General features: G+C 62.7%; 2 protein-coding genes across 2 annotated transcripts; both read right to left on the reverse strand.

Moving 5' to 3' along the window:
* Positions 1-941: 941 nt before the first annotated feature.
* LOC132317914 (PHD finger protein 7-like) lies at positions 942-5,977 on the reverse strand. The gene is made up of 11 exons (XM_059823427.1): positions 5,947-5,977; positions 5,518-5,609; positions 5,327-5,428; positions 4,922-5,046; positions 4,678-4,840; positions 4,485-4,591; positions 4,155-4,268; positions 3,864-4,002; positions 3,241-3,547; positions 2,761-2,853; positions 942-1,000 (listed from the first exon to the last, which is right to left on the reverse strand). Exons 1-11 carry the CDS (start codon positions 5,975-5,977, stop codon positions 942-944), a joined length of 1,332 nt encoding a protein of 443 aa, XP_059679410.1.
* Positions 5,978-7,222: 1,245 nt separating this feature from the next.
* On the reverse strand, positions 7,223-12,262 carry LOC132317915 (PHD finger protein 7-like). The gene is given in 10 exon segments (XM_059823428.1): positions 7,223-7,281; positions 9,321-9,980; positions 10,165-10,283; positions 10,436-10,549; positions 10,766-10,901; positions 10,904-11,121; positions 11,203-11,327; positions 11,608-11,709; positions 11,803-11,894; positions 12,232-12,262. Coding segments are annotated over 10 exon segments (1,656 nt in total).
* Between the last annotated feature and the right edge of the window lie 1,535 nt (positions 12,263-13,797).

Below are 13,797 nucleotides of genomic sequence, written 5' to 3' on the forward strand. Positions count from 1 at the left end.
CCTGCCTGCGCCCCAAATACGGGCAGGGACGGGCTCGGCCACCTGCCACCCGCTCCGAGACGGCCGCCGCCTCACAGGGGTGGGTGTGAAGTGCCCAGGCGGGGGCCCGAGCCCTCGGCACCCGCGTAACCGGGGCGGCTGCTCCTGCAGTACTGCCTCTGGTTCTGGGCTCCCCGGCAGAGGGGCCAGAAGCCACCGTTGAGCCGTGCCCACGCTCACACGTCCCATCCGCTCAGACGCGGTGGGTGGCCGGGGCACAGCACAGGGCCTCGGGACGGCACCTAAGTGTCGCAGGTGGCCCAACGTCTTTCCCCTGAGCTCCTCAGCGCTTTGGTGATGTGCTGCCTCCAGAACAAAAAGCAGCTGGTCCGCAAGCTGGGGAGTCACGGCGGAAATGGCCTTTTTCCATGGCAATAAACTGCCTTTCAGAAGCACTGTGCGCCTTTCCTGGGTGGGGTAGGAAACTGCAAGCGGCTGTGGGGCAGCTGTGGAGGCGGTGGGTGGGAGCGTTGATCTGTTTGAGGGTAGAATGGCTCTACAGAGGGATCTGGACAGGCTGGATCGCTGGGCCGAGGGTTTGCAAGCGTTTCAGCAACAGGCTGCCCAGGGAAGTGGTTGAGTCACCTTCCCTGGAGGTATTTAAAAGACATGCAGATGGGGCGCTTAGGGACATGGTTTGGTGGTGGACTTGGCAGGGTTAGGTTAACGGTTGGACTCGATGCTTTTAAGGGTCTTTTCCAACCTGAATGACCCTATGATTCTAATTGCCATTCAATTATTGCTTAATCGCCATTTGATTACCATTTGATTGTCATTCCATCATCGATTACTTACCATTTGATCACCGCTTGATCATTAATAAAAGCCTTCTAGTTAACCCCACAACGAGGACTGCTCTGAATAATTCACCTGCGACACCAGGACAAAAGCCAGACAGTGTCTCAGGCGCCACCGGAGTAGGAAAAGAGGAATGCGAAATCCAGCATTGGAGAATCCAGGTCTGAAACGCAATTCAGGACTGAGAGAAACCTGAAAGCCCCAGAAGCCCTTCCACAATACTAGCTGGCCGACACTGCTGAGAGTGCCTAGAGGCTGCCCAGGCTGCCTCCTTCAGCTCCTGCTTTCAGAGTGTCCTCAGCCATCCTCTTCTACCAGCCACCTTGCAAGCCAAACTCTGCTGCTCAGGGTTTCCTTCTCAGCAGGCTTTCTGAGGTTTCGCTCGGCCTTCCTTTCGACGCCAGGGCGTTCCAGAGCTCCGTTAGCGAGGTGCCCACAGAGGTGGCCGGTGCCAGGCAACAAGCACCTCCGTTCAGAGCGAGGCCGTGCATGACCACAGCTCTTGGGCCAGCTCCATTCGAGCTCCGGTGCTCGGGAGTGCCTGGGAGCTCACGTCGCACTCCCCCTGAAGAGCCCTGCCTGTTCTGGCCGTGTCTAGACCTCACGTCTTCCCAATCACAGCAGTCAAGAACAGAAGGACAAAGTGCTGCCACCGAGTTCTCTTTGGGACCCTCGAGACCTCCTTTCCTTCCTCATTGCCTCTTTGCTGGCAGAAAAGCCCATCAGGTCTCCCAGGTTCCCCTGCCTTCCTCAGAGAGGACAGCTGCTGCCTCATGTAACGAATCCCCTTTCATGCTGCATTAAGGCCTGTCAGGAAGGCACACACCTTAAGACCACCTGTAGTTTGCCTGACGAGCAGAGGGTTGTTCAAATCTGCACGGCCACCCCACGGGATTTCCTTCGCGCTTTGCTCACCGGGATTCTATGCTTCAGCCTTCTAGCTCTCCGCCAACGCCACAGAGCCCTTCAGCAGTCACTCTGCAAGCGAATCTTTTCTCCTTCCTGCACTGGAAAGGTACTTGCTGGTCTCCAACAGGAGGGAAATCCTTTCGGATGACTGACATTTCCCAGGCCTCCCGTTACCCTTCCGTAGAGCGTATGGGATGTTCTTGCTCTCAAGGGCGTACGAGGGGACTCAAGGCCTCAGTAGCAGGTACCGCTCTGACCCTCCTGAACTCTGTGGAGGAAATTCCTCACCAGGTGTTTGCAATGTCTGTGAAAAAAGGATTTCTTGGCTTACACTGCAAGAAGGAAGCCTTCAGCTGGTCCAGCAGCAATCCTGTTGGGGAACAGGACCCGGCCCTGGGGAACGGGCGATGCCCTTTGGCTCCTGTAGAAACACAACCTGCAGAGATCTTCATGTCGCCAATACAGACGTGACACTGAAGGGAACTTTTAAAGAAAAGCAGCTTTGCCACTTTGCCACAATTCTCACTACCCTAGGCAAGGAGGCTAGGAAATGGGGTGTAGCCTTGTCCAGAACGCAACGGAGTTGAAGCGTGTCAAAAGTCGCTGGGGCCGGGGCGTGTGATTTTGGGGGGGTGAGCCGCGAGGGCCATGCCGGGTGGGCGGGCGCGGCCCACATTGCCGGGAGCCAGGCGGCCAGCCCCGGTCCCGGGGGTGGGTGTGAACTTCCCGCGGGGAAACTGAGCAGGCTGCGGGGCCATCGAGGCCCGAAGCACGCGGCCATGGCGCTGGGCAGCCGGCCAAGGCCAGCCCGCAAGGAGGGAGGTCTAGGGAAGGTGCTGCCAAGCCCCGGGGAGAGGACAACCCTCCGGGCCCTGCCCCTAACGCTGCCCCTCGGGAAAGGGAGAGGAGGAGGAAGCCGACAAATGAGCGTGGAATCTCCCAGTGCAGAGGTTAACGGCCAACTTTATTGTGCCGGTGGAGGGGGAGGAGGGCCAGCACTCGGAGACGGCGCACGGCTGTATGGATTTTGGGCCCGACGCCGCAAGCGGGAGCGGTCTCGCGTCCGCACAGGCCCAGGGAGGCTGGAGCAGCTGCCGCTGTCGAGCGCTGGGAAGGCAGAGGACCCCGATGGCAGCTGGCTGGCGGTGCTGGGGCTGCCGATGTCGGGTGCCGGGGAGCCGTGGGACGGCCCCAGCGCAGCCTGGCGGGGGCTCCTGCTCTCAGCGCTTGGTGCTGGGGCGCGGCTGCTCTCAGGGCGTCTTCTGGGCCAGCTGTAGGGAGTTTGGGCCCGACGTCGCAAGCGGGAGCGGTCTCGCACCCGCTTGGGCCCAGGTGGGCTGGAGCGGCTGCTGCCCTCAAGCACTGGGGAGCCGTGGGATGGCCCTGGTGCCGCGCTGCCGGGGCTGCTGGTCTCTGGTGCCAGGGAGCCATGGGACGGCCCGAATGCTGCGTGGCTACCGGCGCTGGAGCTGCTGGTGTCCAGTGCTGGGGAGCCGCAGGAGGACCCCGACGCTTCGTGGCTGCTGGTGCTGGGGCTGCTGGTCTCCGGTACCAGCGAGCTGTGGGACAGCCCCAGCACCGCCTGGCTGGGAGTGCTGCTCTCAGCACTCGGTGCTGGCGCACGGCTCCTGCCACCGTGTCTGCTGGGCCGGCTGTATGGTGTTTGGGCCCGACGTTGCAAGCGGGAGCATTCTCGCACCCGCTCGGGCCCAGGGGGGCTGGAGCGGAGGCTGTCCTGAAGTGGCGGGGAGCCGCAGGAGGACCCCGATGGCGCCTGGCTGGCGGTGCTGGGGCTGCTGATCTCGGGCACCACAGATGCGAGAGATTGCCCCGATGCCGCCTGGCTGCTGGTGCTGGGGCTGCTGGTCTCGGGTGCCGGAGAGTCGTGGGAAGGCCCCGATCCTGACTGGCTGGCAGTGCTGGGGCCGGCGAGCTCCGAGGCGGTACTGGAGTCTGCAAGGGGAAGCGGGAAGGTCAAGGGCACGGCCCCCCAGGCCCAGGGCAGGATAGGCCAGTGCGGTGCGCCCGGCCGTCCGGGAGCAAAGAGGCTCTTCCAAGCCCACCCTGGGCACCCACCACCAGGCCTTGCCTGGCCCCTGGCCCCAGCCCAGGGGCACGCGGGTGCTTTGCCTCTTACCGGTGCCCAGGCCAGCACAGCTGTTGCACTCCCAGCTGGCCGTGCTGTTCCCCGAGTAGGCGCAGCGTCTGTGGGTGCCCTCGGCAGCACAGGAGCAGCACAGGAGCAGTTGCCAGGGCCTGGGGAAGCAAACGGGTTCATGGCTGTGAGGACAGAGTGGCCGCAGCTCAGGACTGTCCGGCAGAGCTCTTGTTCTTAGTCCTTCCGCTTCGAGCCCTTGGCGAGACAGAGATCCCGTGCAGAGCTCCGGGGTGCAGCTTTGGCAACTTACCCCTCTTCCTCTGCCTGCTCCCTGCCTCCTGGACAAAGGCACTCGCTGGCATCGCAGCGGCCGTGCCTCTCATATAGTGCTGCATATCCATGGCTGTTCTCCCATGATGGCAGCCTGATGGAGAAAGGAAACTTGATGAGCCCCTGCTGCCCCGGCATCAGGCAGATGCAGGACGTCCCTGCTCTTCCCCCCTGCCCTGTTTCCAACTCCTCCATGAAGCTGACGCCCAGACTCACGGGACAGCGCAGGGCCAGGACTGCAGGGGCAGCCCCTGGCACGGCACAGCGCTTGCACCCTCGTGTCCTGTGAGCCAGGCAGGGCGACACCAACCTGAAGGGGATTCGGATCCCCACGGTGAGCATTTCCAGGACAAACTCTTCCTTATCTCTACAGAGCGGGCACTGGAAGCAAGAAATGCCAGCGCGCGCAGCCTGTCCCTGCAGGAGAAACATAAGGAGCACGAGTGAGGCCCTGGTGCTGCTGAGCGCCTGCCGTGGCCCGGGGCCAAGGGAAGGGCTCCTACCTGGATGCAGCCCCTGTGGAACCAGGCGTGTTTGCACGCTGGGCACACCATGGTGCCGTAGGACTTTCTGTCCCCCACAGGGTCCAGGCAGATGAGGCAGGTGGTGTTCTCCTCCAGAGCCGCCTCCACTGCCTGCTCTGGGCGGTGCTCCCAGCAGAAGGACCTGGGGGAAGAGGAAAGGGATGGGCGAGGTGAGAACTGCTGGGTCCTTCCCCGGTGGTGGCGAGGAGGGGAGAGGAGGTACCTGTACTGAGGAAGGAACTGGGTGACGCATCCACCCTCCACGGCACAGGGGAGATGGAAGCTGCGGTCGCAGTCTGTCTCGTGGCAGGTGATGGCGGCCCCATTCTCGCCACAGACGAAGCAGTCCTGGAAAGGGCAGAGCAGCCCCCATCAGCGGCAGCCTCAGGGCCTCCACCGCCAGCCCCACACCTCCGGGCAGGGAGCAGGATGCGGCCGCTGCTGGGACACAGCCCGCAGACGTGCCTGGCGGCCGAGGCACCTGTGCTGGGGCCTCTGTGGAGCTGCTGGGAGCAAGACTTTTGTCCCAGAGCTGGTTGGAAGGGCTGGGATTTCTTTCTCAGGGCCTGGGCTAAGCTGCTGCAAGCCTCTCCTGGCACAAATCTCCCTGTTCTTGTCGGGTCCTCACCTTCCGCGCTGCCCGCTGGATGGTGCGTCGAATATCCTCAGGGAGAAATCCCATGAGTCCTAATTCCTTGAGCCATTGCTGGTAAAGCTCGTTGGCGAAAAACTGCAGAAGAGGAAAGACGAGGAGCTGATGAGGCGAGTGTGGCAGGGACTGCCTGTGGAAAAGCTGGAAGGAGCCCCGGAGAAACTCACCAGGCAAAACACGTGGGCACAGAGCCCTTCCTTCTCCAGTTTGCGCCCACAGATGTCCGGGTCAGCCTCTGCCCGGCGACACAGCATGCACGCTGGAGGGGAGAGAGCAAATGGCAGCGGGAATGAGCACCTCTGCGGGGCCGGGGGCAGCGTCCCTGCGGGATTGCCCCCGAGGGCCTGCTCTGTCCCTGCCTAGCTGGCTGATGGGCAGGGCCGGAGGCCTTGGAGAGGAAGGGGGCATTGCAGGCCCGGGTGTCCCAGCAGGCGCCCACTGCCCAGCCTGGGCCGGGCTTGCTGAGGCAAGGAGGGGCCCTGCCCCGGGGCGGTTGGGGAGCTCCTGCCTCCCTCGCCCTGCCACCGCTCTCGGCCCCACGCTGACCGCCCCGACAACCCCTCTGCCAGGCTGCGGGAGGGGTACGTTGCTCTCACCCTGCTCCGTCGAGGCGGGGGCCCTCTCCATCCTTGCGGACATGGCACACATCAACAGTGAGCGTTTGGAGAGTCTCTGTCCCAGCAGCGCCGGGGTGTCTCCTCCAGATGCTCCTCTGCTGACTCTGAGGGAGAAGCGAGGCGCGGGTGAGCTTGCAGCACAGGCCCAGAGCCCCGAGACGTGGGGCCCCCCTCCTCCCTCGGCAGCCCCGCGCAAGCCCCGTCCCTCCCCTCACCTCACCAGGTCGCACTGGCGCACGGCCTGAGCCCAGCGCTCCTTTTTGTGGGCTTGGCCCCGCGGGTCACAGTGCCCGCTGTGACATCAGCACCGCTGGCCTGCCTGCGCCCCAAATACGGGCAGGGACGGGCTCGGCCACCTGCCACCCGCTCCGAGACGGCCGCCGCCTCACAGGGGTGGCTGTGAAGTGCCCAGGCGGGGGCCCGAGCCCTCGGCACCCGCGTAACCGGGGCGGCTGCTCCTGCAGTACTGCCTCTGGTTCTGGGCTCCCCGGCAGAGGGGCCAGAAGCCACCGTTGAGCCGTGCCCACGCTCACACGTCCCATCCGCTCAGACGCGGTGGGTGGCCGGGGCACAGCACAGGGCCTCGGGACGGCACCTAAGTGTCGCAGGTGGCCCAACGTCTTTCCCCTGAGCTCCTCAGCGCTTTGGTGATGTGCTGCCTCCAGAACAAAAAGCAGCTGGTCCGCAAGCTGGGGAGTCACGGCGGAAATGGCCTTTTTCCATGGCAATAAACTGCCTTTCAGAAGCACTGTGCGCCTTTCCTGGGTGGGGTAGGAAACTGCAAGCGGCTGTGGGGCAGCTGTGGAGGCGGTGGGTGGGAGCGTTGATCTGTTTGAGGGTAGAATGGCTCTACAGAGGGATCTGGACAGGCTGGATCGCTGGGCCGAGGGTTTGCAAGCGTTTCAGCAACAGGCTGCCCAGGGAAGTGGTTGAGTCACCTTCCCTGGAGGTATTTAAAAGACATGCAGATGGGGCGCTTAGGGACATGGTTTGGTGGTGGACTTGGCAGGGTTAGGTTAACGGTTGGACTCGATGCTTTTAAGGGTCTTTTCCAACCTGAATGACCCTATGATTCTAATTGCCATTCAATTATTGCTTAATCGCCATTTGATTACCATTTGATTGTCATTCCATCATCGATTACTTACCATTTGATCACCGCTTGATCATTAATAAAAGCCTTCTAGTTAACCCCACAACGAGGACTGCTCTGAATAATTCACCTGCGACACCAGGACAAAAGCCAGACAGTGTCTCAGGCGCCACCGGAGTAGGAAAAGAGGAATGCGAAATCCAGCATTGGAGAATCCAGGTCTGAAACGCAATTCAGGACTGAGAGAAACCTGAAAGCCCCAGAAGCCCTTCCACAATACTAGCTGGCCGACACTGCTGAGAGTGCCTAGAGGCTGCCCAGGCTGCCTCCTTCAGCTCCTGCTTTCAGAGTGTCCTCAGCCATCCTCTTCTACCAGCCACCTTGCAAGCCAAACTCTGCTGCTCAGGGTTTCCTTCTCAGCAGGCTTTCTGAGGTTTCGCTCGGCCTTCCTTTCGACGCCAGGGCGTTCCAGAGCTCCGTTAGCGAGGTGCCCACAGAGGTGGCCGGTGCCAGGCAACAAGCACCTCCGTTCAGAGCGAGGCCGTGCATGACCACAGCTCTTGGGCCAGCTCCATTCGAGCTCCGGTGCTCGGGAGTGCCTGGGAGCTCACGTCGCACTCCCCCTGAAGAGCCCTGCCTGTTCTGGCCGTGTCTAGACCTCACGTCTTCCCAATCACAGCAGTCAAGAACAGAAGGACAAAGTGCTGCCACCGAGTTCTCTTTGGGACCCTCGAGACCTCCTTTCCTTCCTCATTGCCTCTTTGCTGGCAGAAAAGCCCATCAGGTCTCCCAGGTTCCCCTGCCTTCCTCAGAGAGGACAGCTGCTGCCTCATGTAACGAATCCCCTTTCATGCTGCATTAAGGCCTGTCAGGAAGGCACACACCTTAAGACCACCTGTAGTTTGCCTGACGAGCAGAGGGTTGTTCAAATCTGCACGGCCACCCCACGGGATTTCCTTCGCGCTTTGCTCACCGGGATTCTATGCTTCAGCCTTCTAGCTCTCCGCCAACGCCACAGAGCCCTTCAGCAGTCACTCTGCAAGCGAATCTTTTCTCCTTCCTGCACTGGAAAGGTACTTGCTGGTCTCCAACAGGAGGGAAATCCTTTCGGATGACTGACATTTCCCAGGCCTCCCGTTACCCTTCCGTAGAGCGTATGGGATGTTCTTGCTCTCAAGGGCGTACGAGGGGACTCAAGGCCTCAGTAGCAGGTACCGCTCTGACCCTCCTGAACTCTGTGGAGGAAATTCCTTACCAGGTGTTTGCAATGTCTGTGAAAAAAGGATTTCTTGGCTTATACTGCCAGAAGGAAGCCTTCAGCTGGTCCAGCAGCAATCCTGTTGGGGAACAGGACCCGGCCCTGGGGAACGGGCGATGCCCTTTGGCTCCTGTAGAAACACAACCTGCAGAGATCTTCATGTCGCCAATACAGACGTGACACTGAAGGGAACTTTTAAAGAAAAGCAGCTTTGCCACTTTGCCACAATTCTCACTACCCTAGGCAAGGAGGCTAGGAAATGGGGTGTAGCCTTGTCCAGAACGCAACGGAGTTGAAGCGTGTCAAAAGTCGCTGGGGCCGGGGTGTGTGATTTTGGGGGGGTGAGCCGCGAGGGCCATGCCGGGTGGGCGGGCGCGGCCCACATTGCCGGGAGCCAGGCGGCCAGCCCCGGTCCCGGGGGTGGGTGTGAACTTCCCGCGGGGAAACTGAGCAGGCTGCGGGGCCAGCGAGGCCCGAAGCACGCGGCCATGGCGCTGGGCAGCCGGCCAAGGCCAGCCCGCAAGGAGGGAGGTCTAGGGAAGGTGCTGCCAAGCCCCGGGGAGAGGACAACCCTCCGGGCCCTGCCCCTAACGCTGCCCCTCGGGAAAGGGAGAGGAGGAGGAAGCCGACAAATGAGCGTGGAATCTCCCAGTGCAGAGGTTAACGGCCAACTTTATTGTGCCGGTGGAGGGGGAGGAGGGCCAGCACTCGGGGACGGCGCACGGCTGTATGGATTTTGGGCCCGACGCCGCAAGCGGGAGCGGTCTCGCGTCCGCACAGGCCCAGGGAGGCTGGAGCAGCTGCCGCTGTCGAGCGCTGGGAAGGCAGAGGACCCCGATGGCAGCTGGCTGGCGGTGCTGGGGCTGCCGATGTCGGGTGCCGGGGAGCCGTGGGACGGCCCCAGCGCAGCCTGGCGGGGGCTCCTGCTCTCAGCGCTTGGTGCTGGGGCGCGGCTGCTCTCAGGGTGTCTTCTGGGCCAGCTGTAGGGAGTTTGGGCCCGACGTCGCAAGCGGGAGCGGTCTCGCACCCGCTTGGGCCCAGGTGGGCTGGAGCGGCTGCTGCCCTCAAGCACTGGGGAGCCGTGGGATGGCCCTGGTGCCGCGCTGCCGGGGCTGCTGGTCTCTGGTGCCAGGGAGCCATGGGACGGCCCGAATGCTGCGTGGCTACCGGCGCTGGAGCTGCTGGTGTCCAGTGCTGGGGAGCCGCAGGAGGACCCCGACGCTTCGTGGCTGCTGGTGCTGGGGCTGCTGGTCTCCGGTACCAGCGAGCTGTGGGACAGCCCCAGCACCGCCTGGCTGGGAGTGCTGCTCTCAGCACTCGGTGCTGGCGCACGGCTCCTGCCACCGTGTCTGCTGGGCCGGCTGTATGGTGTTTGGGCCCGACGTTGCAAGCGGGAGCATTCTCGCACCCGCTCGGGCCCAGGGGGGCTGGAGCGGAGGCTGTCCTGAAGTGGCGGGGAGCCGCAGGAGGACCCCGATGGCGCCTGGCTGGCGGTGCTGGGGCTGCTGATCTCGGGCACCACAGATGCGAGAGATTGCCCCGATGCCGCCTGGCTGCTGGTGCTGGGGCTGCTGGTCTCGGGTGCCGGAGAGTCGTGGGAAGGCCCCGATCCTGACTGGCTGGCAGTGCTGGGGCCGGCGAGCTCCGAGGCGGTACTGGAGTCTGCAAGGGGAAGCGGGAAGGTCAAGGGCACGGCCCCCCAGGCCCAGGGCAGGATAGGCCAGTGCGGTGCGCCCGGCTGTCCGGGAGCAAAGAGGCTCTTCCAAGCCCACCCTGGGCACCCACCACCAGGCCTTGCCTGGCCCCTGGCCCCAGCCCAGGGGCACGCGGGTGCTTTGCCTCTTACCGGTGCCCAGGCCAGCACAGCTGTTGCACTCCCAGCTGGCCGTGCTGTTCCCCGAGTAGGCGCAGCGTCTGTGGGTGCCCTCGGCAGCACAGGAGCAGCACAGGAGCAGTTGCCAGGGCCTGGGGAAGCAAACGGGTTCATGGCTGTGAGGACAGAGTGGCCGCAGCTCAGGACTGTCCGGCAGAGCTCTTGTTCTTAGTCCTTCCGCTTCGAGCCCTTGGCGAGACAGAGATCCCGTGCAGAGCTCCGGGGTGCAGCTTTGGCAACTTACCCCTCTTCCTCTGCCTGCTCCCTGCCTCCTGGACAAAGGCACTCGCTGGCATCGCAGCGGCCGTGCCTCTCATATAGTGCTGCGTATGCACGGCTGTTCTCCCATGATGGCAGCCTGATGGAGAAAGGAAACTTGATGAGCCCCTGCTGCCCCGGCATCAGGCAGATGCAGGACGTCCCTGCTCTTCCCCCCTGCCCTGTTTCCAACTCCTCCATGAAGCTGACGCCCAGACTCACGGGACAGCGCAGGGCCAGGACTGCAGGGGCAGCCCCTGGCACGGCACAGCGCTTGCACCCTCGTGTCCTGTGAGCCAGGCAGGGCGACACCAACCTGAAGGGGATTCGGATCCCCATGGTGAGCATTTCCAGGAGAAACTCTTCCTTATCTCTACAGAGCGGGCACTGGAAGCAAGAAATGCCAGCGCGCGCAGCCTGTCCCTGCAGGAGAAACATAAGGAGCACGAGTGAGGCCCTGGTGCTGCTGAGCGCCTGCCGTGGCCCGGGGCCAAGGGAAGGGCTCCTACCTGGATGCAGCCCCTGTGGAACCAGGCGTGTTTGCACGCTGGGCACACCATGGTGCCGTAGGACTTTCTGTCCCCCACAGGGTCCAGGCAGATGAGGCAGGTGGTGTTCTCCTCCGGAGCCGCCTCCACTGCCTGCTCTGGGCGGTGCTCCCAGCAGAAGGACCTGGGGGAAGAGGAAAGGGATGGGCGAGGTGAGAACTGCTGGGTCCTTCCCCGGTGGTGGCGAGGAGGGGAGAGGAGGTACCTGTACTGAGGAAGGAACTGGGTGACGCATCCACCCTCCACGGCACAGGGGAGATGGAAGCTGCGGTCGCAGTCTGTCTCGTGGCAGGTGATGGCGGCCCCATTCTCGCCACAGACGAAGCAGTCCTGGAAAGGGCAGAGCAGCCCCCATCAGCGGCAGCCTCAGGGCCTCCACCGCCAGCCCCACACCTCCGGGCAGGGAGCAGGATGCGGCCGCTGCTGGGACACAGCCCGCAGACGTGCCTGGCGGCCGAGGCACCTGTGCTGCGGCCTCTGTGGAGCTGCTGGGAGCAAGACTTTTGTCCCAGAGCTGGTTGGAAGGGCTGGGATTTCTTTCTCAGGGCCTGGGCTAAGCTGCTGCAAGCCTCTCCTGGCACAAATCTCCCTGTTCTTGTCGGGTCCTCACCTTCCGCGCTGCCCGCTGGATGGTGCGTCGAATATCCTCAGGGAGAAATCCCATGAGTCCTAATTCCTTGAGCCGTTGCTGGTAAAGCTCGTTGGCGAAAAACTGCAGAAGAGGAAAGACGAGGGAGGAGCTGATGAGGCGAGTGTGGCAGGGACTGCCTGTGGAAAAGCTGGAAGGAGCCCCGGAGAAACTCACCAGGCAAAACACGTGGGCACAGAGCCCTTCCTTCTCCAGTTTGCGCCCACAGATGTCCGGGTCAGCCTCTGCCCGGCGACACAGCATGCACGCTGGAGGGGAGAGAGCAAATGGCAGCGGGAATGAGCACCTCTGCGGGGCCGGGGGCAGCGTCCCTGCGGGATTGCCCCCGAGGGCCTGCTCTGTCCCTGCCTAGCTGGCTGATGGGCAGGGCCGGAGGCCTTGGAGAGGAAGGGGGCATTGCAGGCCCGGGTGTCCCAGCAGGCGCCCACTGCCCAGCCTGGGCCGGGCTTGCTGAGGCAAGGAGGGGCCCTGCCCCGGGGCGGTTGGGGAGCTCCTGCCTCCCTCGCCCTGCCACCGCTCTCGGCCCCACGCTGACCGCCCCGACAACCCCTCTGCCAGGCTGCGGGAGGGGTACGTTGCTCTCACCCTGCTCCGTCGAGGCGGGGGCCCTCTCCATCCTTGCGGACATGGCACACATCAACAGTGAGCGTTTGGAGAGTCTCTGTCCCAGTAGCGCCGGGGTGTCTCCTCCAGATGCTCCTCTGCTGACTCTGAGGGAGAAGCGAGGCGCGGGTGAGCTTGCAGCACAGGCCCAGAGCCCCGAGACGTGGGGCCCCCCTCCTCCCTCGGCAGCCCCGCGCAAGCCCCGTCCCTCCCCTCACCTCACCAGGTCGCACTGGCGCACGGCCTGAGCCCAGCGCTCCTTTTTGTGGGCTTGGCCCCGCGGGTCACAGTGCCCGCTGTGACATCAGCACCGCTGGCCTGCCTGCGCCCCAAATACGGGCAGGGACGGGCTCGGCCACCTGCCACCCGCTCCGAGACGGCCGCCGCCTCACAGGGGTGGCTGTGAAGTGCCCAGGCGGGGGCCCGAGCCCTCGGCACCCGCGTAACCGGGGCGGCTGCTCCTGCAGTACTGCCTCTGGTTCTGGGCTCCCCGGCAGAGGGGCCAGAAGCCACCGTTGAGCCGTGCCCACGCTCACACGTCCCATCCGCTCAGACGCGGTGGGTGGCCGGGGCACAGCACAGGGCCTCGGGACGGCACCTAAGTGTCGCAGGTGGCCCAACGTCTTTCCCCTGAGCTCCTCAGCGCTTTGGTGATGTGCTGCCTCCAGAACAAAAAGCAGCTGGTCCGCAAGCTGGGGAGTCACGGCGGAAATGGCCTTTTTCCATGGCAATAAACTGCCTTTCAGAAGCACTGTGCGCCTTTCCTGGGTGGGGTAGGAAACTGCAAGCGGCTGTGGGGCAGCTGTGGAGGCGGTGGGTGGGAGCGTTGATCTGTTTGAGGGTAGAATGGCTCTACAGAGGGATCTGGACAGGCTGGATCGCTGGGCCGAGGGTTTGCAAGCGTTTCAGCAACAGGCTGCCCAGGGAAGTGGTTGAGTCACCTTCCCTGGAGGTATTTAAAAGACATGCAGATGGGGCGCTTAGGGACATGGTTTGGTGATGGACTTGGCAGGGTTAGGTTAACGGTTGGACTCGATGCTTTTAAGGGTCTTTTCCAACCTGAATGACCCTATGATTCTAATTGCCATTCAATTATTGCTTAATCGCCATTTGATTACCATTTGATTGTCATTCCATCATCGATTACTTACCATTTGATCACCGCTTGATCATTAATAAAAGCCTTCTAGTTAACCCCACAACGAGGACTGCTCTGAATAATTCACCTGCGACACCAGGACAAAAGCCAGACAGTGTCTCAGGCGCCACCGGAGTAGGAAAAGAGGAATGCGAAATCCAGCATTGGAGAATCCAGGTCTGAAACGCAATTCAGGACTGAGAGAAACCTGAAAGCCCCAGAAGCCCTTCCACAATACTAGCTGGCCGACACTGCTGAGAGTGCCTAGAGGCTGCCCAGGCTGCCTCCTTCAGCTCCTGCTTTCAGAGTGTCCTCAGCCATCCTCTTCTACCAGCCACCTTGCAAGCCAAACTCTGCTGCTCAGGGTTTCCTTCTCAGCAGGCTTTCTGAGGTTTCGCTCGGCCTTCCTT

Source organism: Gavia stellata, chromosome 12, assembly GCF_030936135.1.
Source record: "Gavia stellata isolate bGavSte3 chromosome 12, bGavSte3.hap2, whole genome shotgun sequence".
NCBI classification, from domain to species: Eukaryota; Metazoa; Chordata; class Aves; order Gaviiformes; family Gaviidae; genus Gavia; species Gavia stellata.